Below are 27,764 nucleotides of genomic sequence, written 5' to 3'. Positions count from 1 at the left end.
GTGAGGCACAAGCTTCCTAAAGCCACACACCCCCAGAGCACAGAGTGCTTACTGCAGCTCTTCAAGGCAGACTGCCTGCCAGTTTGCTGTAGAGAGCTGGCAGCAAGGCTCCCTGACCATACTGAGAGGAGCTGATGCACTATAAACACCAGGGTCCTTTGAATCTCTGCTACAGAGGCTTGGTCAAGCCTAGCGGCAGAGCAAACAGGTGGAGGCTAAGCTGCAAACAAACCACTGGAGTAGAAAAGCTCTTGGATAGATGGCTGAAGTGTTTGAGTGGGATTTGGCTAATCTGAATCCTGGGTTTGTCCAAGGCACTTATTCTGCATATGTCCATTCCCTATCCTTGAACCATGCACCTTATTGGGGATTTTAAAATGAGAGGAAAACTTTTATGACTTTGTTTCTGTGGTTGACACAGTTTTTGTATTAACCTGAGACATAATAACCAAAAACAAAAGAAACCCACAGTAACATGGAGCTTTGGGTAGCCACAAAAAAAAGTTATACCTCCGCAGTAAATCCTCCCCTTGATAAGTACTGAATACAGAAGTATGACCAGCTTTGGCTCTTTCACAGAAGCCTTCCGAGGAAAAAACAAAGTGAGGCTAGAAATTATAGCACTGTGTGTAGAAAGTGCAAAACCAGCTTGAATTTCCGTATATTTATACCACAGGATGAATGTGGTTGCTCAGGAGTTTAGACCATGCCATAGAGGCACAATAGGTTCTTCCCTCAGAGTTTGCTAAGGCTTCAGGTGTTGGCCCACGACTGCTGCTACTTTGAGTTTGTCTTTCTAAAAAATCAGAAATGCATGTTCTTTGAACCACACCCTCTTCCTCCTCTGCACTCTAACAACTGTAACCTTTTCAGCCCCAGGGTACTATAGTTTCCTGGTATGGGGAGGTGTTTTTTTAAAAAAAAGCCAGACATATCCGCCAAAGGCTATGACCCAGGCTGCAGAGGCTGTGCGCAGCGGCAGAGCGGATCTCGGTGTGCAGCTAGGCATTCTAGGCTGCTGGGCTGTGATCTACGTGTGCTATCAGATTCTATTTTTAGTTTTCAGTTGCGTTTTATTCTGGCAATTCAAGCTGTACAAAATAATAAAGTTGACCTGTTGGAATGTCTGGGGACGTATGCATTCAGAAATTATTTCAAATTTGAAATGTGGAGCCAAATTCATTCTTGCCTCAACATACTCGCTGCAGCTTATGCTATGGGTGAGTAACTGGCAGTAGCACCTTTCAGCCAAAGAGGTTGTTAAAAAAAAATACACCTATGTACTCCACCTAGTCCCAAAGCCCACGAAGTACAGACTGACGCCTCTTGACTGTTACCATATAGAACACAAATTGATCATTGCCACAGATAATTCATAGTCTCAGTAAAGTTAAAGATCTCTAATGTGCACTATGTGACAATCAACTGTACTATACCAGGGAGTTCTTGCTGGGTTTTGTATTAATCCCAGTACAGCAAGGGATAGGACTGTCAAACCTAATCTGGCTTTTTTTCTTTGGGGAGAGAGGCTTGCTTGATGCGGACATCATCAGTCAAGTATTTGACTTACGGATTTCCACCCCTGAGGCACACAGTACATCATTGCATAAGTGAAAACTTAGGAAGACCACATTTCTACGTCATTCACAAAAAAAGGCAAATCAAAAGCAGTAGAACTTTGAAGTGCAGACGTGAGATGCAGGCAATCTTTATGCACACTGACAAACCAGAAGCAATCTGACTGTTTAATTCTGTCCTATGATAGCATGGACACATGATGCTTAAAAAAAATAGTGCATCAAAAATCTCTGCAGCTGACATTTCTGTGTTTCATTTCCAGAAGCATAACAGGAAGGCTCTGTATTACCCTGCAGATTGCATGCTATAAACTAGACATGAACTGGAAGCCAGAAATCCATGTTAGCTGTGTGCTAGACCCAGGCTCATTGTTTTTTTCCAATTAGTTGGCCTGATTTCCAAGGTGGAGTGGAGCTACATTGCATGTATAAGGGGAAGACTTTGCACATAGACAGTTGCTGGGAGGCAGCTGAGTTGTGGTTTTGTCACACTGCTCATCCCACAGTATCTAGCTTGAGGAATATATCCTGCAGTCGATCCTGATAACAACTCCTCCACTGCTGCTTTTTCACTGTCCCAGTCCCAGATCAATGGCGTCACAGCTGCTATGACAGCTAAACCAGGTTGGGACCACAAGCTACTGAGCCTGTCATTAAGCACAGTTGTAGATCATACCTGTGCCAGGGGGACTTGTATAGAGATAGCCCCCCATCCTTGATCAGAGAAATGCAGGGCTGAGCAGACTTCAGCCCTCGATGCTTCTTAGCCCTGCTTTGGCCATTGCTGTGCTGGAAAGTTTCACAGGGAGCTGAAGAAAAGGCAGGACGCTGTTGACAATCTGCCTGAGTCTTTTTCTACACTGCTTTCATCCTTAAGAAAGTCCTTCTTGCCATGATGTACATGCTGCTTTCCCCAGACTGGTCTGCAGCTCAGACCCCATACAGTGTGCTGCCTGATAATAAGAGGGGACTTGGACATTTGGCTTTTTCCTACCGAGATCCATACTTTAAAGAACTGTTCTCAGCTCCTCATTTTCCTCACTGCAAAATTAAAAGCCCTGTTCCATTGGTTTCTAAGAAATATGAGCCTTAGTTGCTTACAAAAATGAAGCACAACTGTACAAAAAATTGTCTTCTTTGGGTAATCTTTTATGGAGCTGTTATGTGAGTGCAAGTCTGTGCATGTTCATTTGCACTGTGGAGTTAGCAGAGGCAGATAAGGTTTCCACCATTCATAGGTTCTTGTTCTTTTCGATTTTGGTCACAACCAGGGGAAGATAACACTAACAGAGCACTTTCATCTGCAGCAGAATAGAGAAAGGACAAATATCCTTCCAACCTTTCTTGGTAGTTTCTAAATGAAAAAGGGATATGAGTAACTCAGCCTGAAAGTCTTTCAGACATTGTACCCCTCTAGCCTTCCAAAGTTATTTCTGTTTTCCTGTCAATGGTGCACAAGCATTTTTTCTTTCACTGTGCTGCAAAAATCCCAAGAGAGGTCTGGGTTATGCAGCTGCGAACTAAAACAAAGCAGGACTCTTTTCTCTCTTATTTTTTGGATAATCACTGTGCTCCAAGAGAAAGATGATAAAGAGTACACAGAAGGCATCTGGTATGTAGTTTAACTTCCTTAAGTCCAGTATTTTAAAGGCGACTACCTAAATAGCACCCAGAGAACATTAAAAGAAATATGCTCATAACTCCCGATCTAAACTCACCAAGGCCCAATGGAATGTTTCCATTTACTTCAATTGGATTTAGACAGAGGCCTGAGGCTTTCTGCCTTCTGCTGTAAATGGCTCCTTATCTGATCTTTTTTCAGCCTGGATACAACACCAGTACAATGCAGCTCAGGCTAAAATATATATTGCTGTGGTGCTTGTATTACCTTTATTGAATACAGACTAAATTTACTTGAAATGTTTGCTTTGTTTTTGCTGCCCATAGAAGTGTTAGCTCTGTTTTCATCTCCAGTCACAGAAGATCTTGTCAAAGCTTTTGAAAGCATCTTGCAGTGTGAAATCTTGCATTTGACCACAATTTGCTAGGGCAATGACTATGGTGTTGTTGATGTGGGGCATATTACTAACAGAAACATGAAGCAGTAGAGACTCTAAATAGTTACATTTGCAGGTTCATCTGGAAGATTCAAGAGCATAGAGGGCTGTTCTCTTCCATTTCTCTCTGGAGGACCACATAATTTTCATTGCGTCATCATAAAATCTTAACCCGTATGTCAGCATGTGCAAGTAAGCATCATGAGGAGCATAATCAGGCAGGTATTTGATTGCACATTTGAAAACCCAAATGGGAACTGTGACCGAGCACATCACAAATACCAGAGAGGAGCCCACTGGTCTCCACAAATCTCCAGTTCTTCATGACAGAGAGTATTCTCCTCTTCTCTGTCCCATATCTCTGAATGAAGAATGGCCGTCTTCTATGTAGAGAAATCAGTTTTAACCATCTCGGAAACATCAGTCCCAGCCTTTTCCATGGTCTGGTTTGGTATCTACACAGAGGTGGACAAGAATGAAATCATGGGTTTGGAGCAACAAACAGGTTGGGAACAGTGCTATGCCCAGATAGGCTGAGCTGATGGAGACACAAATTTCATCTGATCCTCTATGCAGTTGAAGGCTACCAAGTTGCCTTAAGCCTTTTGTTCCCCATGACCTTCTGGACCTTGAGAATGATGTGCTCAGAAGAACTAAACCAGATTAACTTCTTTGCCCTAGAATGGAGGTAGATGCCAAGCATTTCTTTTATTTTTCAAAGGAAATGTTTAATTTTCAATACAGCTATAAAAAGAAAACTCAGTTATCTGCCTGCCTTAGGTGGTAACCTAGCTCCTCCTTCCTGTCCCACCTTAGCACCCAGCTGTCTGAAAATACTGACAGACCCTCATGGAGTGCTGTAAGCATGTCAACACAGCTGGAATCAATGGAAGTTGATCAGGAAGTCGCCTGCAGACTTAATAAATCTGGTCATAACTGACTTTCTCAGGGTTACACAGGGCATCTGAAGGGATGCATGGAACAGGTCTTCCAACAAGGTCTAGGCTGGCACTGTAATGTGGAGCCCATCTTCCTCTGACACTTACAGCCTGAGTTAGGGCACTCGCTAAAGGTCATGTACCCCTTCCCAGCCCAAACCAACAGAATGGATGCAGAAGCTCTTTTTCCTATCAATGCTCTTTGGCATTAAACAACACCTGCAAACCTACCCTGCTTCTCTAAGCTACTCATACCACCATCTCATATTCTCAAGTATTTGCAACCTTTACTAGCACCTTTGGCATCAGAATGGTCTTTCCCTCATATCAACATCCCCTTCTGTTGGGCTTTAATATTTGCTCCTCATCCATCTAAATGCCTAATCATTTCACACGTATGCAAGTGAATGTATGTGTAACACGCAGGGTGGGCATTATCTCCACTGTACAAATGAGAAATAGGTCACTGACTACAGGTGCCTATCGCAGGCATCATGTTCCGTGTAGGGAACCAGAGCCTGGTAACTGAAGACAGTAAGGTTATGGGTTGCTTGTCAGTCTCTTGTCCCTCCATGGCATGTTAGCACAATGACCAATGTACGCACCTAGGACAGGAGTCCAGAGATGAAACTCATGATTAGAAGTGGAGTCTGGCAGATACAAGAGATGAACCCACTACTCCTCACTCCTAGACAGGTGGCTGAATTTGAAAACAATTATTTCCATTGTTAAGGCTTTCTTTTCTTTCAGCTACACTTCTGACCACAATGGTAACTCTGATATCCTGTGTGCTCTGTTCAATAGAAAAGTTGTAATCCTCAGTTCCTGGGCTGCATTTACACACAGACCCACCAGCATAATGCTCTTTATTTCTTGTATCTTCCTACCAAATCCACATTTTCCTGTCATGACCATTTTTTCCCCCCTTTCTGATTATTCTCTACTTCAACTAACAGGTGAATAGTTTCTTCTGCCTCTCCTCGCTCTTTTGGTATATTTTCAGAAGCAGACCTTCCCAGTGTGGTTAATATGGATATTCCTTGCTTAAGCTGTCTTTATACAATGACTTCTCAAGTAACTATATGACTAAGATTTTCAAGACTGGGGTATTCCAGTCAGACTCCTATCTACAGCTGGGCATCTAACTAAAAATGACAGACTTTGGGAACCTGATGAAGTCATCAGCGATCTACTTTCTTTTAACTCGCGACACTTATGACTGTACGCTGTATAGTTAGCAACTTCCTGAAGTTCCTACACAGCAGTCTGCGAGCACAGCAGAAGTCGGGGCACCTTAGCGTCTCCTCTGCAAAAGCCAGAGAAAAAAGAAGTAAGTGATTTCTGACTCTGAAATTCAAGTCACTCATTCTATTTAGCAGAAGTATTTTGCTTTGTTCTGCTTACTGTTTCTCCATGCTGTACATTTGTGCTGCAGAAATGTAGACTCTGCTGATGTTTCACTGTAGTCTAAAACTCCTTTTGACTGATACAACAGACATACAGTGTTGCTAGGTCTGTCTTAATGAGTTCATTGCAGTTAATGGAGTCGTTGCTACCTGTCTTTCTTCCTCCCTCTCCTATACAAAATACTTTATTTCTTAAAAAGCAATTGTAGTTCCAGTCAGGGATGGATGATAATTATGCCTGAAAGATTTTGGCAGGATTCAGGTTGGCAGTGAGGTGAGATTTAACCATCGCTGCAAAGCGTGAGGCATGAATATGGAACTATGTTAGATACAGAAATGCCAATTCCACCAGTCAGCATTGATGGGCTTCCTTCGACAGACCATAAAGAAAATTCACATCCAGCCTTTCCTCTTGTCCTTACTGTGCTGGAAAAGCACAAGGGGCATTTTATTGTGATGTTTACCTACTGGTCTATAGTGACTGACTGGATACACAAATATTCTTCTTTTTCTCTATCTTTTATTCACAAAGTACAGCCTCTGGCACTGACCTCTGGCACTCAGAAACGTTGAGACTGAGTTAAGATTTTTTTCAGTTTCACCAAATATTTTGGGAGTTGCCTTATTTGTCTGGGATGTCAAAAAATGCTGGTACTATGCTTAATGCTGATCTTGGCAAGCACGAGACTTTGCTTTTACATTAAAGTTGATGGTTCTTTGCATTTAGCGTAGCAGTTGTTTAGCATAGTAGCTGCATCTTTAAGGAGACCACAAGTCTTGTGATAAAGTCACAGGTTGGTAACAGCAATCACACCACACTGGTGAATGGGCAGAATGAATCAGTTTGTACTCCTTCCTTTGATAGTTTTAAGAAACCTAGTTTTGCTTTGAGAGATTCTGGGATCAGAGCAGATCTTTGCTATGCCAAATAAGATTTAACAAAGGGTAATCGTCCTACCTCCTCACTCGTGCTGAGCCGGGCTGTCCTATTGACTAGATCAAACTGAATTCTGTTTCCTGGATTTAGTTTCTCATGGGCTCTTCTTGGCTGTTTTCCTGCTTCTCCCTTGTTACCTCCCCCATTTGTTTGTGTATACTGCAGTACAAGGTGCTACGGATTATAGCTACTGACATCTCTTGAAATTTTAAAACAAAGTTTATGGTTCTGTCAAAGACCAAGGTGTATCTGGGCTCAGTTTTAATCCGCCTTTCCCGTGATCCCATTTAGACGAGATGCTGCATGTTAACCAGCAGGTCCTCAGCTTCTAGTAACCTCATTTGAAAAAAAAATCCCACCTATTCTGCTCCTTAGCAGTAAGGCAAAGATGATTTTCCTCCGAGGATTTTTCCATACATAGGACACTAACATTCAAACAAGTACTCACAGTATGAACTGAGCACTCCCCCACCCTTGTAGAAATTTCTGCCTGAAACTCCAGACAGCTCTTTCAGGTTCAGCATTTCCCATGCCTCTCAGTGAGACATCGACTTTAGAGCCTCATCATGATCACGCAGCTAGCACTGATGTTAAAGCAGCAGTGTTGAGGGCAGTGTTTCAACTACCTCTGCCTGCCCTGGCAAAACTGAGTACCACTTCTGAGCTGAAATGGAAATTTCACAGCCTTGTTCAGAATAATTTTGCCCTCCCAGCAAAGTTCCTTTATTTTTGTATAGGAAGGGCTAAAAAAGTGTGTGCACGTCAGTGGTTCTCAAACCAGAAAGAGCTGGGGAAGAGGAGAGCAGTATTGCTGCAGCTACAGAGAAGGTCATGCCTGACAGGGATGCCACTGCTTATATGAGCAGTTGGGATCCTAATGCAACAGGAACATGGCTGGAGTGATGGTCGCGGTAACTGCTGTGCCAGACAACGTAACGGCAGGTTTCTATGGCTGCTCTCTGTGACTTAATGCCTGTACATTTGGCATGAGCTCAGCACTGGTTTGGGATTTATCTGCCTTTTCTTGTTACTTAATACAATCCTGTTGTGTTCTCAGTGTGCATGGGGTGTAATTAGCTAAAGCAATGAGCAGTTCAGTGCCGAAACTAATAAATATCCCCGTTTCCACGTGAGGTTATTTTTATCTCCTTTTAGCCCTTTTCTCTCCCTGCACTGTCTCAGCTAACTGTCCACAAGCACTTTGATATCTCCACACTGCTCCCAGCTCCAGGGGAGCTGTGCACGTCTCACACATGGAGCCAGCGCAGGTCTAGCAGGGTTGACCAGGTGGGACACCTTCTCCTGTCCCTCTGCCATGTGTTTTGTCTCCTCAGTGGGGTGTGCCTCAATGTGTGAAAAACACAGCTTTAAACTGAACCCTTTCAGGGCCAGCATATACGGGGAATACTATTTTCCCTTTGTCTTGCCTCATATGCTGGGATTATTCCAGAGCACTGGAGGAGGAGGTAGCCAAGGATCCCGTCACACTTGCAGAAATCCCACCATCTTTATAGCTGCTTTCTGTAAAGAGGTGTCAGGCTTGACAGAATCTGGCTCTTACACTATCCTTACTTTGATCTCTTCTGCCTTCATGAGTTAAGGCTGTTTTTAAACCACAGTGTTTAGCACAGAAACATACTAGCAAACACATCTAAGGTTCAGATCTGTCTACTGCTGTTGGTGGAGCAGGGCGTGTGACATGATTTCGTTCCCCAGGAATGAAGCCAGTAAACATTAAGGGTTCAGCGTTGATTCTCAGAACTGGAAAGTGAAGTAGGTTATTTCATTGCACAGGTGAGCAGGGTCTTACCGGAGGAGAAAGGTCCAAGAAAAGTGGGAAATTCAGAGCAGGTTCTATCTGAAACAATGTATGATTTTGATATCCCTAAAGAAGGACACGTCAGAGAATATCTGGTAGCTGGGATTTTGCATTAAAATCCTTCACTGTAGAGTCAAAGGGTCCTTGTCAAGAATGAGATGCTCATTGTGGTAGATGTTGTACAAATGAACAGCTGGAAGAGCTTGCAAGTGAGGGTTTGCAGAAGGCACAACAGAAGGAGATTTAGCAGACAGGGGAGTGGGCTCAGACATGTCAAAGGGGCATGTAGCTGCAAAGAGGAATCTTTGAGTGCCACAGTTTTTGCTGGTATAACCAAAGTCTTCAAGGAAAAAAACCTGTTGCTGGTATGTGAGCTGACTCTATAGGAAGTGACCCAGTTGGCATAAAAGAAAAACACTAGTTCTTCAATTAGTTGCGAGTGAATCACAGCAAAGAAGGAACAAAGAAAATGGGTTTCAGGGTAAATGGAAAAGGAGGAAATATTGATGTCTGAGTTCAGAGCACACATAACTACCATCTTTAACTGCTCCGTTAAAAATAGCATTGTTTCAAGAATAGAAGAAGCTGTGGTTTCCACAGCACTTTGCAGATCCCACCTGCTCAGCCACATTCACTTCAGGTTAAAAGAGAAAAATTTGGGGGGAAATTAGCTAGAATTCTCAATGACAAGAAATATGTCAATGTGCCCAAGTCTGGTAGGCCATGAGATCATTTTGGGGGCCTTTTTGCTCTGTTTTTTCCCTTCAACACCTTCAGCACTGATGACACTATGAGCAGCAGAATGTCCATCAGTGAAGCACCCACGTCAGAGTGGTTCCCACGCAGATGCACTGCAGCGGTGCCAAGATCCGTAAGTACCCCAAGGCAGATTGCTAATCTAGGGTCACAAGGTCAAAACTCCACACTGTCTTTGCATATTCTTATCACTGGCTGAGAGCAGTCATCCTGTCCATGTTCATCCTTCTGAGTATCGCTATGCCATACTCTAACTGGGGGATTTCAGGAGGATGAAAGGGACAACCATATTCTAGAGATGTAGGAAAAGCCTAAAATCCCTGTGACTGTCACTATTGCAATGGAAGCGTCAGTGCAGAAAGGGGGGAAGCTTATGAATTTGTGAATTTGATCAACAGATGTGTTTGGTTATGAATAAATATTCTCTGCAAGTGTAACTGCCTGGTGGTACTGGATGCTTTTGTCCCCTGAGCCAGCATCCTCTGGCTTCTGTGGGAACCTGAGCAACAAAAGAGGTGCTAGTTACCATTTATAGATCTCCTAGGACAGTACTGGATTGAAAACCACTAACTAACTTGGGGCAAAGACAGGAAAAGCAGCAGTGGGACTGTGAAAGGCAAGAACAAACAGTGGCAATGCACAGACTACATATGGGGAAATGGGGACAGGCAATGACAGGCTGGCAGGATGCCACCAAGGTCATTAACGGAGAACAGAGCAGGGCTAAGTGGTGACAGACCAACAGACCAGCAGATAGGACCAAACTGTGGTTGGAAGCAACGCTTGGCCATTAATAAAAACAAACCAACACAGGTAAACGAACATAGCCATTGGCCAGCCACAATCCACAGCTATCTTACAAGCAAAGAAAGAAACTTACCACAAGGTAGGATAAATAGACAGCCACTAAAAACATACCCTCTATCTGCCTGTGTTACAACAACATTGCTCTGTGTGGTAGCAATCGATACACCTCCTCCTTCAGAGTCCCATGGCCTCTGTGGATCCAGGAGTAAAGAGTTATGGGGTACCAAGTAAGGGCTATATGCATGACTATGCCATTCCCATGCTGATCTTCCTGCCTGACTGTGATATGAAGGGGCTGAATGTTCACATCTCTGGACGTGATGCAATCCTTCATGGCAGGGACAAGTCTGTCTCTTGGCTGCAGGATAGCTGTGGTTGTTCTTTGTTTTCTCATTCACAGACTTAAGGGTCTTTTACTCAGGGCCTTGATCCCTGAGTAAAAGGGATTTTTAAATGATGCCATTCAAGTAACAGGAGCCTTATTTAAATCCCTTCCACTGCCAAGGGCTATAAATTAGAGCTGTGACAACTTTAAGGAGGCATCAAGCATGAATGCCCACTGGTTTCATGTCTGGGGGAGAAGAGGGCGTGAACGAGTAGCACGAAACTTGCCAGTCTTGGGGCCATTCCTCAGCTGTTCACTTTCACTACGTCTGCTCCAAAACCTATTCATTTCTCAACCTTTTGACGTGACAGGCCTTATAGTTCAGAAATAATTCCTCTGACTGTGGTACATTTTCTAGACAACCTCGTAGATGCCAGGAAGTAAATCTGCTTTGCAACAGTAGTTCTCTGATGCGCTCACAGCTCGAGCAGGACTGTGAAATGTTGCCAGTTCCAAAAGCCCCAAAATCATGAGTCATGGACTCAGAATCATGAGAATGGGAAAAAAAGTCCACTGGTATGAGGGATTTTGGGGTCTGTTTTTCTTCTGTGAACTTCCCCTATCTACTCAGCTGCCACCCTATATGACAGATATTTAGTTTTGTCTACTTTTACATGTGTTGAATAAGGTGGGTTTAGACTCTGTAGCAAAAGCTACATTTCACTTCAAAAAAAAAAAAAAAAAAAAGCTACTTCACACATTTCTCTCTTATCTGCCTGGAAATTCTTTTTTAGTCCACTGCAGTCCCTCACCAAACTTAGTATAACATGACACTCACATGCCCAATTTATAGAAGGATCATCATTTTAAACCAAGTCCTTAGTCATATTTGAATTATGTGACATTTCACCTCATTGCCACCACAGCTGCTTATTTTAGCAAAATAGTAAGTTTAGTGGTGTACTAGGAGGAGGGTGGATGTGTGATGATTTTTAACACCTACACACATGTATTCAAAATCTCTATTTGCTGAGAGTTCACATCTATGAACAGTGGGGTATCACCAGATAAATCAAACACCTTCCTCTCATCAGGAATGATGGCAGATGATGAATATTTTCTCTCTTCTGACAAATATGTTTTTTACCATTGCTTATATTGGCAGTATAGAGTTATACAGTAAGGCCATATAACTAATCCCATGTTCCCACTGCTTCTTCACAGCAGTTATTTGCTGTTCCTGGCAGTGGCCTACAGATGCTCCACAGCTTCTTTTATCCAGCATTAGTCAACAGAGAGATTATCTGCTTTCACCACAGTGCTCTCTGTCTGGTGTCTCACAGTTGAAGATTAGTGTAAGCACTGAAGGATGAGTGCTTACTTCTATCAAAAAACCTACTTGAACTTCAGATGACTACACTTCATGATCAAAACGTAGCATATGCCATGCTTGGTAGAGCAGTAGGCTGCTTAGTGGGCTTTCTTCTTTCTTAAGAGTCCTCTTCATGGTCACAATAGCCAGGTAGTACTCAAAAAAGGATAAAACTCATATAGGAATCTAGAAAATTAACAAAACCTGCCAGTTTCATCCTTCAGGAATTATTTGAAGTTTCTTTGCTGACTAGGCATTAAATATGCTTCATACAAAGTTTTTTTTTGACTCTGGATTCAAATCCCATCAGTGTTTTCCTCCTGATCAAGCTAGGATGGAGACAGACTTTTTAAGATGGGTTTGTGTTCAGGCTGGATTCCCAGTATAGTCCTGTAGCTTTAAGACACACTTTTTTCTCTACAGGATGTTTGACCTATACAGTTTCAAATCCCACCACCTTGTGTATGTGAGTAAAAATGGTCAGTCTGTTGGGTGTCTGAGTGCAGTCATTGCTGCTTTCCCTTTACATGATGAGACTTGCTGGTAGGTATGACTTTATCTACTAATTTCTTTTTTGCTAATGGAAAAAAACAAAACCAGTTCACTGACACTCTGGGCTAACAAGTCATTATTCTGTTTTCATGCACAAAGATACCACAAACACGATTCTTATTTTCAAGAACAGTAGAGCAAATAATCCACAGCAATTTCTTACTTTATATTAAAGTAATGGAAAAAACAAAAGCAAGTGGCTGAAAAGTTTACAGATAGGTAATGTAGGTTCTGCATGAGAAAGAGAAGCCCAGGTTTAGAATGAGATTGATATTGCTGGTGATGAGTATCATGGGTAGCACATCTGTCATATTTAGGAATTGATGACTAATGATACTAGATTTGAGTGGTCAGGCAGACATCATGTCAGTAATTTTGTCTCAAATAGTTACAGTACCGGATGCTACTGAGGGAAGCACACGAAACCCCAGAGGAGAAACTCAGGCGCTCCTTTGTTAAAGGTTGGCTTAAGCTTTAACGTATGCAGGTTGATATCCTTTCCAAATATTGTGGGTGGGAGGAAAGTAAGGAGAGTTGTTTGTTTGCTTTTATCTTAATCGTTATCAGTGTGGCTGTTTTTTTTAAATTATTCTTAATATCCACATAAGCACCCCAATTCTCAGCTGTAACAATAATCCTTGGCACAGAAGGATGCTTAGAAATGAAAAATAACGAAAATCATAAGGTGCTCTGCTGATCTAATTGTACTCATACTATGGATTTCATTTTGTTCTTTTTCTCTTCTGCCTTCTGTATCTCAGGTGAATTAATCCAAAGATTCTCAAATGATGTTTTGTTTCACTGTTGTCCTTTTTTCTATCTCTCTCTCTCTTCCCTGCAACTACATCTGCAATTTTCTTTTTTACCTTTCCTAGCAGGAGTTGTTTTATCACTCCAAACTTCTCTTTTGGGAATTGAAACAGTTTTATATGAGTAGCTAATAGACAACAGATAACAGAAAATAAAGCCTTCTGCTTTCCCCCTTGTTTTCACTTCCCTCTTTACACCTCTGCGTTAGCAAAACCACTTCAGACTCTGAAAAAAGATCAAATATACCTATACAAACGTCAAATGCACAACTGGCCTGAATGAGCAGCATCAGGCCTCCATGAAGCCAGTCAAGTCTGCACCTCCCAAGACCCTTTTCTGCTTCATTCTAGGCTCCAGTGAAGATCTTTAAAGCTGAAGCATTAAGCTCTAAGATGACAGGCTCAAAAAGGCCCACATTTCAGGCTCAGAAGTTAAGTTTTCAAGATAACAGCAAAGAGCGATGTGGTTAGATTTGCTGTCCATCTGCCACGTAACTCAAGCAGCCAGAAGCACCGTTTACCCGTCGTGCTTTGCTTCGGATTTACAGTGTACACAAAGAAGGCTCCTGGTCCCAGCAGAGTAACTCTGGTGCAGAGGCCCCTAATTAGCTAATAGAGATTGGGGTGCCTCTGAAGAGTGATGGAGGGTGCAGTTCACATTATGGCTAAGCTGCTGTCAGCACAGTCCCTCCCTGCATCTGACTCTGGTTGCTCTACCTTTGGCCATGTGCTACTAATTGCCTTGTGCCAGCTTGGGTGCTGCTTTGACCCTAGCAAGCCAACTCAGAAATGTGAATGTGAAGAAAACTAACACAGATTTAAAAAAAGGGACAAGTTTTCTGCTAGCCTACTGCCCTGTTTCTGTTCACTGCAGGGTCAGGCAAGGCACTGACCAGGGATGAGGCAGAGGGAAACAAGGTGGCGGCCACTTAGACTGGTGTGGCTGCGCTGTGAAACCACATCCTCAGAGCATCCCTCATCTCTCACAGGTTGTATAGGGCACCTTTAGAGATGCTCCCTCATGCTGAAAAGAGGAGAGGACAGATGACCATCACATAGGCTCTCCTGCACAACAGAGCAATGCTTTGGCCCCTGCCCATGCGATGGGAAATCTGGAGAACACCAGTTTGGTGTTTGAACTCAAATCTTCTGCTTTTTAGGAAAGCCTGAGCAAGAGCAACTTTCCATACCTCCTGCTAAATCTGGGCAACCTGCCACAGGGAATGTAAGGTGTATTGAATCAAAGAGAAAGCGAGGAAAGGGCAGGCTTTCTCAAGCTGGCTTCATGGCTTCGCTTTATGGGTCTGCAGCAAGACCCTTCTGCTGCTTTCTCACCACACCTCGAGATTGTGGGATTTCACATCTATCTAAAACTGTGAATATAACATCATCAGAGAGGCTACCAGAGGTCTACCTAGTCCACTATCATGGGTATAACCTTGGCCAAGAGCAGGTACCTAGGAAAGAATGTAAGTACAGAGCAGGCATGCAGCAAATCTTCCTTGGTGGATTATCCCATCTTTCAGTCATTTGTGCTCAGGCGCTTCCCGAGCCAGAAGTGGTGTCTTTGTCCTGTCAACATACTATGAAGATGAGGTATTTTATGAGTCTTAAAGGAAGGTGAGAAACATGCACGTGATGAAGTTGTCTGAGTCACGCTCAGTGAGTTTCAGGGAACAAGAAGCCCCAGAGCGCTCCTTAGTACAAGTCGAGCTATTGAAGCAAAACACAGACAGGATCTGATGTAACACCTAATAACAGTTGGTGATCCCTGGCAGAACAGGATCTGCCATAGAAAAGTGAAAACAGCTACTTCAGAGTAGCTCTGTTCAACTGGAAGACACAGGGTAGCTAAGAAATGTAATACACTGAAACAGCTAGTCTCTTATGAGGGCATTCTTAGATATCTCTCATCCTTGTACTATCTTGGCATCACAGCTAAATTTGACCCTGATTGAAAATTGCTGGATTTGATAAATCTCCTACATTCTGCTGTTCCCACTAATATTTCTATCAGAAAAATTGCTCATTACAAATAATAGCAGAAAGTGAACCCCAAAACAGTGTATATTTTCTTGTTTGTGTTATTTTTTATTTAAATGAATATCTGAGATGTAGGTTAGCTGCTCCACTCATACACAAGTGTGGGACAGTGACAAGACACTCACAACTAATCAGCTGCCTCTTTAGATATAGCGGTACAGTTATGAGTGCTGCACTGGAGAGATGTGGGGATACAGCCATCACAGCCCAGCCACCACAGAAGAAAGGACTGGGAAGCTTCTGAGCTGAGCAGAGGTATCAAAATAGCAAACTCTAAAGGGCTGACAAGAGGATAAAAATGTGTATTCAATTGCAGAGAGGCAGTATTAGAGGCTGAATTTTCAGAGACTGCCTATTGGATGCTGCTCCTCTGATCTTAACTTTGAGAAACAAGAAAAAAACTCTCTCCAGGCTTGGAGAGCAGAGCAGAGACTAATGAGGCTCAGAACTGAGGCTAGATGCCCTGGTCAGGGCGAGAAGACTCTGCTCTGCACAAGGCAGAGAGCCAGGAGAAAGGGATGGAGGAAATCAGATGGATGACCTCCCCTTCCTTCCTGATACAGGGCTGAGATAATAAGGTGTTACTGTGAGGAAGGACCCAGGCTCCTGAACTGACAGGTCAGACCTCTAGGAGAGGCATTTAGCACACGTTTTTTTCTTTACAAGTGTAATTTCATGCCTATGACATCTCCTTGTCAGTTGAGGCTTTCTGCTTGGCAGCTCACAGTCATTTAAGAGTGAAGGTCTTGTCAGCTTAGTCTCAGCCCTATGGCTTAGGCAATATGCAGACAGCAAAAAAAAAAAAAAAAAATCATGGCCTGTGCAGGCAGCTTAGATAAAAGATCACACATGGCTCCTTCCTGAGGCTCACTGACAGGTGCTAAACACAGGAAGGAGATATGATCTGGAAGCAGGGCCTTGCCTCTCCCTTATTATTTGGCTGATGAGGAGGCTATTCCTCCTGCAAGACAAGCTGCTTCTGCGACCAGTGAGGAACGGTGATTTGGGGCAGCCCTGCCCTCCCCTTTTCTCCAGGTTGCCTTGGTGTCCCTTGTCCACACTGTTCCTTCCTGCTGAATGTCAGCATCACCTTTGGCACCACATGTAGTCCACACCATCAAGTGACATGCCAGCAGGAAAGGTTAAGAGGCAGTCGCAACATCCCTGGCCCTTGCGATACCCGTTGCTATCCCCCTAGGGCTCCCCCTGAGATGAGAAGCAACAGAGCAAAGCCATGAGGGCTTGGCGAGAGTGAGAGAGAGTGAGCAAGTGGCGGGACTGGGCTCCCAGCCTCCTCCTAGCCCCCCTGCCAGTGCCCTCAGACTTTGCTCATGAACCGTGCGGTGCAGAGAGGAAGCAGCAGGCTCAGTGCTGTGGCTGTGCATGGGGGAGGAGGCACAGAAACGGGAGAGAGGCAGTGCTGCCAGGTGAATTAGGCTCCACACTTCTCCTTCTCTCCCTTTCCCTCCCTTCACGCACACACACACAAACCACACACTGTCATGGGGAAAACAGGAGGAGGCCAAAGACCCAACAAGTCTAGAAAGAGGGGCCTGGAGAAAGTGAGGAGCAGAGTGGGATGAGAGGAGGCAAAGGTAGGAGGCAAGAGAAAGAAACATTGGGAACCATGTGTCTACAGAATAACTTGTCTACCACTTCCTTCCTGCTCTGCACCATTGCCGATTGCTTGCTGGTGTTACAGGTACCTCTGGGGGAAGTATGCCTTCGCACAACGAGCAGCAAACAACAGACGTAGGCAGTAAAACAAGGAGAATACTCAAACAAACATCAGGTCAAGAAACCTATGCAAAGCCCGGGGGAGGGGAGGAGAACAGACGTTCAACCACTCTTAAAGATTTTTTGTGCTAAGGCGCTTAGCACAGACAGTCGCTGAGTAACTGAGATGGCTTGCAACTGCGCAGCGGCCCCGTCTCGGCTGTCGCTGTCTCCCTTGCTTATTATTCACTTGCTGTGCCTCTTCTTAGAAATGGAGGTCTCCAAGACAGCTTTCTATTATGCAGGTGTACAATGACTTTCAAGTCTGTCGAACACATCTGAGTTGAGGACAAGACCATGTCATGTTCCAGATGAGGGATCTGGCCACAGAATCTCTGCTGATGCAGAAATTAAACAGTGTTTTTTATCCCCTCTCCACACCTGTTTGGTAGCTGGCCGGGAGCAGGCCTCACCTCCTTCACCAAGTGTGGCAGACTCCCAGAGGCAGCAGAAACTAATATTGCTACCATCCCTTATTGCAAACATCATTTTTTGAAGTTAACACCAGCTAGGAGTATGCTTGCATTGGGAGGAAAGAAGGGAAGTAACTTTACATCTTCTCATGCAAAAAACCTTACACAAGATCTGTTTCATACTGTGCAGTCTTCCCCACACATAGCAGAGAGGATCCTCTTGTACAGTTATTTTTAAGATGGGACATTTAAAACTAAAGGAAACTTCAAATCCCTCTTGAGAGGTTCTGAACAAATACATTCAACACCAGACCGTCCTATTCGCAGACAAGGGAAGATGTGGCCCTTTAGCACTTGGCAGGAACAGGATACTTTGGCCTGAGTAAAGCAGCGACCACTGCCTGCTAAACATCGTCAACGTGTCAGCACGTGAGTGAAGCATGGTTTGCCGCAGAGGGAAGTGGAAGGTTGTCACAGAGCACGGTTGTACCCTCCGGTGTGCTTCTTCCACACAAGCAGGACTTTTTCAGTTCCTCTGTCTACAGAGGCCCCATTCCAAGTCTTCATCCTGAGGAACAGCTAACTCTGCTGCTGGTGCCAAGGACAGCAGGTAACGCACAGGATGACCTCTTGGTCTGCCTGTGCTTCATCTGCTCACTTGTCAGGACTGGAAACTTATCTATGCTCAGAAGCTGCTGTCATTGAGCAGACTCTGACTGTGTTGGGCTGCTTGCTGTAAACAAGCGTGTCTCGTCAAGCTCCAGGAAAACACGTCTTGCTATTTATGGCTGCGGCTAGCACTTTGCTGCTGTGAGGGTCTCATCGCCTAAGTCTGTGTCTACATTCTCATATTGTTCTCATTACATAGTAACTAAGCTGGGTCAGAGCACCTGATTGCCTTTCAAGCTATAGGGATCTTGCACAGCAGGTGCCTTGTGTGGCGTTCAGGGTGAAACTGCTTATGCAGCTCTTGCAGACACAGAGGGGAAGGAACGGCCCAACTAGCTTGTCCACCCTCCCGGAGAGATGGGAGAGAATCCAGGTCCCTGCTGCACTGGGATCGGTCTGCTTCACCTTGGTCTGCTTAGGACTGGCCCCAACAAACAACAAATAAATGTTCAGAAGATGCCAAAAGCTACCTTCCCCCTGCCTGAACTCAGTGTTAAAGAAATTGCTCATCTACAACATGGACTAGCCAGGCTCACGCCCCTCCTCTGTCTGAAGGGACTCAAACTCTCTCAACACAATTCCTCCTTGCAGAGTTATCTGACTACTCCCTGGAGCAGGTATCCACCTTACAGCAGAAAGCCCAAAAGATTAGGCTAGACAAGGCCTCTTTTTGTTAAGGGCTTTACACAGAGGACACCTTCACCTCATAAATACAGCAAAGTAGAATTATTAAGGGCACACACCACTGTTATGGCCCACCCATCTCCAGATTCCTCTCCTCACATGGAAGAGATTTCTGTGTGGAAATGATTATGTGCCTTTGCTAGAAATTCTTCTCCTAATACTACTTAACACTAACCAAATGCCATGTCTGCTCTTGTGTAGAGTAGTCTTGGAAAGGTGGAGTTCTTTGTAATCGCTCCCGTTAAAAGAGCTTTAATTTTCTTCACCTCCATTTCTTAAATTTCTTACATTCTTACATTCTTATTCTTAAATTCTTATATTCTTCTCTTCAGTCTTGTTTACTTCCTCTCACTACCCTTATTTCCTGTTGTCTCCCAGAGGTATCAAACAAATGTGATATAGGCAGTTTGGCTGACTTACTACATTGAGTGTTATATAGCACTACAAGTTTATATTCTTCAGCTGCAGTTACTTGGGGGGGAGTGAACTATCTAGGTCTGAACCACTGCGTTGTATTATAGTGTAAAAGTACATGTCAGTGGCCAGATTCTGATTCCCGTACGCGGGGGTAGTGTAGTCTATGATACCATAATCGCCTCCACCCACTTCAGATGGTTCCTCCGTCTGACCATAAATGATAGCTTCTTTCAGAAGTCTGCTTCTGAAATCTCCACTGTTTGCATTTTTTGCTACTTCTTTTTTTTTTTAATGATGTTGCCCTCAGATTCCTCCAGAAAGTGACTTTAGTAATTGATCAGCAGCTCTGTCTTATTTATAAGGCAGCCTGGTAAGGACAGCCCCCAACACCCTGTCTTAGTGAATAGGCATGCTGTAGTCAATAAATCCCTTGCAAATTGCAAAGAAAGGCACTCCTTCCTGGAAGCAAATCAGAACTGGCTCCTAGGAACATGACAAGAGACCAGCAGGTCTTGGAAAAGTTGCCTGTCTTAGATGATTCTCCAAGACAGGCATCCCATTTGTTCGCCTGCCATGCCCTGTTGCCACCTGTGGGACCATAATCTTTACTGACACATTTTTAAGTGATGTAAATGTTAACTTCCTATCTTGTCTTCTGATACTCAGGAAACACCAGCTGGAAAAAATCATGGGAGATTCTGCGGCCTGTGGCATCGTCATGAAGAATATCTCCATTTGCCCAGAAATGCCCTACAAAGACAGCAAGACGCTTCTGGTTGCTGTTTACAGCATTGTTTTTGCCATAGGACTTCCAGCAAATTGCTTAACTTCCCTGCTTACGTTTGTACAAATCCAAAGGAATAAAGTAGTAGCCATCTACATTTTCAGTTTATCATTGTGTGAACTGATGTATTTGAGTACCTTGCCTCTCTGGATTATCTATGTCCAAGATGAGCATCACTGGAAAATGGGTCTAAATGCTTGCAGAGTTACAGGATTTATCTTTTTCTGCAACATATACATCAGCATTCTGCTTTTGTGCTGCATTTCTATGGATCGTTATGTGGCATTGGCATATGCTTTGGAATCAAGGGGGAAAAGGGGACAGAGAAAAGCAATCCTAATAGTATGTTTTCTCTTTGCTATGGTTGCAATAATCCACAGTCCAGTATTTTCTATGGAAGATAATCCACCGGATCTGAAAAACATGACCTGCTTTGAAACTTTCCCCCTTGACACAAAATTGGCTTCTTTCAACTTTGCCAGATTCCTATTTGGATTTGCCATACCTTTCACAATCCTCATTTTCACAAACTACAAAATTTTCCAAAGTACAAAAACAAGCACCAGCTTGAGCTGTCGCCAAAAAGCCAAAGTGAAGTATCTGGCTATCGCCATTATTGTCATTTTCCTGATCTGCTTTGCTCCCTACCATGTGGTCCTCGTAATAAGATCCATCTACTTTATGTTTCATCAAAGTTGTTCATGTCCATTTGAAAGAGATATATATTCAGTTTTTACAGTATTTCTGTGTTTATCCACTGCAAACAGCATTGCTGATCCAATCCTCTATGTGCTGGTTAGTGAAAATGTCAGAAAAGATTTTTACAGGAATCTGAGAAGATGGAGATTGAACTCATCCAAGCTGAATTCATCCACTAATCAGCGGACTGAGAGTGGCAAATTGAAAATGGAAAAAGAATCACAGGAAGGAGTACTGAGAGAAGAAAACAAAGAAGTACCAAAATCATCCCACATTCAGAAGACCTGCAATAGTGGCAAAGACCAAGCAGATGGTAGCTAGCAGTCTGCTGGCAACAAATAAGAAGTTCCCAAGATCAGCTGCAGGCTGCACAATGCAACATGCTATTCACATGGTGACATGCTTTGGGACTTTTATCACAGTGCAGGAGCCAGCAACTCCTTGAGGACTCTACAGAAGGGATACTTCTAATATGTTTTCACTAGAAGAGATTTCTGTTTGTCTCCTATTAGAAAATTTGCCCACCAGTATCATCAGTAAAAACTTTACTTTGCTAAGGACATGTTCAAAAAACTGTCATTTACTTTGAGCCAAATTGAAGTCTTAAAAGCTTATTTTTTGGATCAGCCCTTTTCCTCACACAAATTCAGAACCAGTTTTATCTTCTGAGGTGGCAAAAAAGATCTCTACTGAGGAGAACAACGTAGGGCCTATTCTTCTCGTTTAAATCATTAATTAATTAGGAGGTACATTTTCAGATCCTCATACATGCACTCTGTTGTTGCATTTGTGGTTAAACAGTGGAAAATATTAAAAATGAAGAAGTCTTTCAACAAGAGCCTTGAAAATGTTCTTAATATTTCAGTACACAGTTTAATCCACCTTGCACATTCAGCGGCAGGTAGAGAGCAAAACAGTGGCCAGATAAGCACGTACAAATAGTACTTCTACTGTGTTATCCAAGATCTTGTATAGTTCTGAAATTCTTGAAAATGTATGTTTCTAATGCTTGATATTTTACAATTGGTAGATTTTACTTGTTCTGCAGTTAAATCTGGAATGCATTGGAGTACACAGAATATTTATAAATTTCCATGTGGAATCAGGGACTGTTTTTATGTCATCTCCAAATGTCTGTTGAACTTGTGTTTCACTTCTGATTAAGATAATGCTTCAGTGTTGGTATCAATCCAGATTTTAGTGTATAGGAGTACTATACAAGAGCTCAGTGCCTTATTGACAAGGAAGGGAGGCAGCATGGAGAATACACTACCTTCTCCTCAGAGATGGGAGCTCCTTGGGACATGCTGGTGTTGCATAAATGAGACTATGCTGGGCAGATTTCACTGTTGCTGCCTCCACTGTAGCTGTGAATAAATTAATGATGATAATACCCTGGGCCTTCAAAGCAGTAATTAAAAAAATAAGAATCATACAAATCTGCCTCCTGCCAAAATTTATCTAAACACCTTCTTCATATTTTTGTATGACCAAAATAAAGCAGACAAAGCACATGAACAAACTGGATGTTTATTTGAATATGAGTTTCTAAAGCGTTCATATCTCTGCTTTATGTGTAATGTTGTATTTTAGTGATTTTTTAAAATTGTTATTAATGTCCACATTTCTGAACTGAACCAACATTAGCTAACATTAATGTAAATATTTGTTAATATTTTACAATTGTTATAGATATTTATGTACATTATGCTTGATTCTTTTATACTTTTGGAAAAAAGGCATTGTGCCAGAATGGCTTTTCCTCAAGTTATTTTATTTATGACATATCTAATTTTTATATTATTTAATATGTTCTCTGGCATCTACTCATGAAATTTTTGTGTCCTTAAAACACAAGAGTAATGTAGTTAACACAATACTGAATGGAATAGGAGATTGTTTCTTGGAGAAATGTAAAATTCTGTTGTGATGCTAATTAACAAACCATGTTTTTCCTATTTTCATATGTGTCCCAGAGATCAAATCCTCTAAAATATTAAGGAGAAACCTGTAAAGTGCTGAATGCCTGTAACTTCTGCTGAAAATCAAACTTTCCATTACTAAAAAACTCAGTAGCAGGCATTGCATAGAACAACCCCAGTCAGCCAGGGCACTGTTGAGTAATCTCTGAAGACACATATGCAAACTGCCCCAACCTCAGGATATTCGTAGTCTAAATATAAGGCTTTGATGAATAATAGCAGGGAAATTAGAAGAAACCAAGGAGATACCAACTTCTAAACTGATTTAAGTGGATGCAAATTGGATACTCACCTTGATGAATGTAGAAACCTCTCTCTGTTTTTCCTCTGATGAAAAGTTAGTGTATTTATAGCAACTGACACTGGAGCCTAGTGTCATAAATGTAGGGGACAGGGATTAGCAGGGTCTGATGCAACACGTGTAATTCTTTTGCCTTGCCTAATTTACTTGCCATTTCACATTACTATATAGTTTTGCATCTTCTCTTAAGGAAAATCCTTGGAGCTTCTTCATTCAGGCACACTCTGAAATAAAATCCTTAGAGATGACAAAACCCTGTGCAACCTGGTCTAACTTTGAAAGTGACCTAGATGATTTCCAGAGGTCCCTTCCAACTTAAATTATTCTGTGACAAAATACTGAAGGGATTACAGGGGCCATATACCATGCAAGGTATCCTCATGGGGAAATTGCAAATCCTGACTTCTTTGAATAAACAGAAGAGCAGTGTTTTACATTTGAGTGAGGACACCAAGAAATGCTATTTCCACATTGTTAAAATATCCCATCAGATAAGCCAGCTGTTTCTCATGCGATAAATTGAAGCATGTGATCTCACTGCTTGTCAAGTATCTGACTATGCCATACAGACAAAGGAAGGAGCTCAACATTGGGACACTTTCTGCAGACACAGCAAGGACACTGCTCAGGTCAGAGCAGATCTGAAAGATGGATTGACTGTGTAGATCTTTCCATCATTTCCTACTGCAAGGAAATTATCTACAAGCCTGCAAGGACTGTTTCAGCTTGTAAAGATTCATCTACTACATCAAGTCTTCAGTTCTCAACCCAGCTATCTGGATCTGTCCCTTGTAAACTTCCAGCTTTCTCAACTCAGCTTAAGCTATAAGATGTCCTGGAGAGAGTACAGGACCAAACTTAGGCAGTGCTTGCTAATTTGATCACCAGGTCTCTACACATAAGGTTCAAAGTGGGTAAGTAGCTCACCAGTGTGACAGGGGCCAGATTCTGAAATCTCACTCTGTTTTTTCTCAGCATTTACTCAGGTATAATTCCTAAAAGTTGGTTTAATGAAGACTGGGCTATTTAATAAATAAAATATGATTTTATTTTTACATGTAGCTCAGACATTCCTAATGTACATGGGAGATAAGTGGGTTGCTGATTATTTTGCATTTGTCAGTGAAACATAAAGTGAATCATTTCTGGCTATCACCTAGAGCTGGCCAAACTAGTTTTTGCAAACAATATACTTTATTTGTTTGTTTATTCATCAATTTTAAGTTATTTCTAAACATTTTTAAATTCACTGTTTGTGGTAACTCCCTTATGAACCTCCATTCCTGTCTAAGAAATGTTTTCATATTCAATATTAAATTTTGCATTTAGGCGGTAGTTATTTTTCCTCTACAAAACAGGTAAATGCTGACATGAATGAGCTCAGACTCTCTGAGAGTGACAAAGTTTCATCTGCAGTTGGTGATCTTGTAACGGTTCTCGCTTGGTGCCTGGTAATACATACAAACCAATGTTGAATTTCTGTTCAGTACTGAATGATGAAACCTAATGCAGAACAAAGCTTTCAAAAATGTCCACAATCCAGTCGCTTTTCTTCATGACCATGTTGCCTTTCCTGTCTTCCTACAGGTCACACTATGGGATAGGTCTTTTAGGACACATCCTTTACATAGTGAAATGAAGACATAGTTGCCTAATAGACTGGAATACTTGTCCTATTTCCAAACTAGCACAAAACCCAGGGCAGCAAAGCCACATTGTGCTAAGGGTGAGGGGGTCTCTGAGAGGGATGCAATCATTTTTTTGAACCTCTTGGTGTGCAGGGTATGCATACAGGTAGCAGCATTCTCAAAGTTGGATCTCCCAGCATGTCCTCTACAACTAGTGTCTAGAGGTGAGAATGTCAAAGCTGCGAGTCCTTCCCATCTCTTCCAGTCCCTTTTGGTGTGATTTGCATCCTGGTGCTCTCCCATGCTTTCTCCTGCACAACTGATCTTTGCATAGGAGAGGGGAGCTCCATATACTCCATTTATACCTGGGATTCAGTATGGACCTGTGACACACAATCTTCAAGTGAAACTAATGTGAACCATGAAGAGAGAAAATTGCCACCTCAGATTAGACTAACAGTAATATCCTGGCAATAGATTTTAGCTGCTGCCATCATAAGCAATGGGTATGAAAAAGTAGGACTCTAAACTCATTACGTCTCATCATCGTAATTCAGATCACTGATAACTTCTGGGATTTTATTCTCTTTCTCTGTCCTGTAAGAAATGCTCAGAGATAACAAGGCAAAAACAAGTCTTGCAGACAGATGGAAAGTCTGCTGAAGAGAGACGACACGATATGTGGTCTTTCACAGAACTTTCACAGAACGTCATATGAATATCATATACACAAGCAACCACAGAATAAGAATTTTTTTTAGTACAATGTGAAATGATCCATCTTGTTTGGCAGCCTCAGTCTGTAAAAGGGGCCATATATTTCAGCCCATGATGACAAAGCGTCTGCTGTGTATTCAAAGGTATTCCTTGAAATATTTTCTTGAGATAAAGAATCAAAGAGAAGTACTATGGGAAAAGGGTGCTGTACCATATACAGCACTCTGAGTAGCCTTGTAAACCTTAAGTCGCAGATGTTCTGAACAAGTATGCAAATACCTACGTGTTCTGAAAGTTACTTAGAAATTCATCAGTCTGTATCACAGTTCCCCATCTCTAAAATGGAACGCTTCTTCCCATGAGCATTGTCTGACTTCTCGGTTTAAAATATGAATCCTTACAAGAGATACTAGAAAGAGTAAGCAAGTTTGTGTGTCATATGCATATGCAGTGCTTACTGCAATGGGGCAGTGAACTGCATGGAGGGAAACATAAGCCACTAATACACAAATTCTAATGAGTCAGTGTTTTCAGAGTCAGATGCAAAGCATCTCCCATTTATTCTGAAACTCTCAAAAAAATGTTTTGGGACTTTCTTTCAACTTTGGGCCTCCCTCTGGTAACATGGGTACTAGACCTTTGGGGACTTCACTGCGATATTTTGGAGTTTGGGAGTATTTTGTTTCTTCCAGAAGATAAGAACAAATTAATAATGCTGTTCCACAAAGCTGACTTCCAGACTGGAAACCCTCAGGGCCAAGGGCTCACAAGGCACCTGGCAATCAGTAAGACTAATAGCATTTACTATTGCAACTTCTGCACACAGAACAGGCTGGTGGTAATAATCTTTAAAATCTTTAGTGCTCTGAGAACTATCCATGTGGATTGCCTCTCAGATTCTTTCTTTCCTTCCTGGCACAATTTTGGTAGGTTGGGAAGCACTTCCTTAGCACCAGATTTCTGGAATGGGTCTCTGACAGTCTAAGCCTGACTGCAACAGTCATAATGCTTGTTGTTGCTTGAGGCAACAGGCATTATGACTTACTGGTTTGATTGATTGAGGGTTGTTTTTTGCCTTTCTACAGTATAGCTGAGGAGAAGACTGGACTCATACTACCCACTACAGGTGGTTTTTATTATCTTATGTTAGACACTCATAGGAAACTTGACAATATGTTGGATAAAGGACATTTTATAGGGTATTAAAAATCGTCCTGCCATTTTCCATTAATTCTTAATGTTCTTTTAAGAAATTAATTCTTTTGTTCAAATCTTTCCTAGACAAAATAAGGCTTATGAAAATTTATAGTTCATAGCTCCTGATGGGTTGGTGTGTCCTAAAGGTAGCAAACACACAAGCCTGAAACTAAACTCAGGACTGAAGGCAGTAATGTGCAAAAGGGAAGAAAACTGAACATTAAATAAACCAGGAAATTCAGGAGTATGACTGGCTTCTTCCTTTCTTGACTGTTACTCTGGGAATGGCCAACCAACAAAAGGTAAGAGATTCTAGATGGGCCAAGTATGACTCTGAAGTTTCTGTCGGAAACATGAAAAAGGGGTGCGGATGGGGAAGTTTTTGTACACTGGTGTATGAAAGAGACACAGAAAGATTTTAATAATAGAAAAGATTTGGGGGAAACAAAAGGTCAGCAGGTACCTTCAGTACTCCTCAAAAGCAGAATTCAAAAGGCATGTGTGATCTTACAGCTCAGCAAGGGGTTTTCCCTGATGAGAGGCTGAGTGGGCCCTGCTTGTTTTATTCAAGGACGAGTCACTCTTTCTGACCAGAAATGTTCCCCTCTCATGAGAAGGAAAAAGAAGCTGGAAATTACATTAAATCTTTGTCTTTTTGTTGTCTCATCCTTCAGTTACAGATACTCAAACCGCTTCTATTTGACTTCTTAGTCAAATACCAAGATGAGAAATAATACTGAATCTGAACTTTTTTGTTGGCTTATAGCTTCAGACTATCACAGAATCACAGAATCGCTGAGGTTGGAAGGGACCTCTGGAGATCATCTAGTCCAACCCCCCTGCTCAAGCAGGGTCACCTAGAGCACATTGCACAGGATTGCATCCAGGCATGTTCTGAATATCTCCAGAGAAGGAGACTCCACCACCTCTCAGGGCAACCTGTTCCAGTGCTCTGTCACCCTCACAGTGAAGAAGTTTTTCCTCATGTTCAGATGGAACTGTCTGTGTTTCAGTTTGTGCCCATTGCCTCGCGTCCTGTCGCTTGGCACCACTGAAAAGAGTCTGGTCCCATCCTCTCGACACCCTCCCTTCAGATACT

At 42.5% G+C, this 27,764-nt stretch overlaps 1 protein-coding gene across 6 annotated transcripts in view; it reads left to right on the top strand.

Moving 5' to 3' along the window:
• GPR132 (G protein-coupled receptor 132) overlaps nucleotides 1-26,891 on the top strand; it is a 91,144-nt gene extending 64,253 nt beyond the window's left edge. The window contains exons 1-4 of one of the 6 annotated variants that reach the window (XM_026088668.1): nucleotides 5,832-5,902; nucleotides 9,512-9,605; nucleotides 12,418-12,537; nucleotides 20,024-26,891. In XM_026088668.1, the coding sequence (XP_025944453.1) occupies nucleotides 12,419-12,537; nucleotides 20,024-21,161 (1,257 nt within the window). In that variant the 5' untranslated portion in view covers nucleotides 5,832-5,902; nucleotides 9,512-9,605; nucleotide 12,418 and the 3' untranslated portion in view covers nucleotides 21,162-26,891. Of the gene's footprint in view, nucleotides 1-5,831; nucleotides 5,903-9,511; nucleotides 9,606-12,417; nucleotides 12,538-12,934; nucleotides 13,008-20,023 lie in introns of those variants that run through there. The other 5 variants (XM_026088667.1, XM_026088671.1, XM_026088670.1 and 2 more) reach the window with 5 other exon arrangements.
• The last annotated feature ends 873 nt before the right edge of the window (nucleotides 26,892-27,764 follow it).

This window comes from Apteryx rowi, unplaced genomic scaffold, assembly GCF_003343035.1.
Source record: "Apteryx rowi isolate R43461 unplaced genomic scaffold, aptRow1 scaffold_78, whole genome shotgun sequence".
Taxonomy (NCBI): domain Eukaryota; kingdom Metazoa; phylum Chordata; class Aves; order Apterygiformes; family Apterygidae; genus Apteryx; species Apteryx rowi.
Note: the sequence above shows the minus strand (reverse complement) of the source record. Positions and strands in the feature narration are given on the sequence as shown.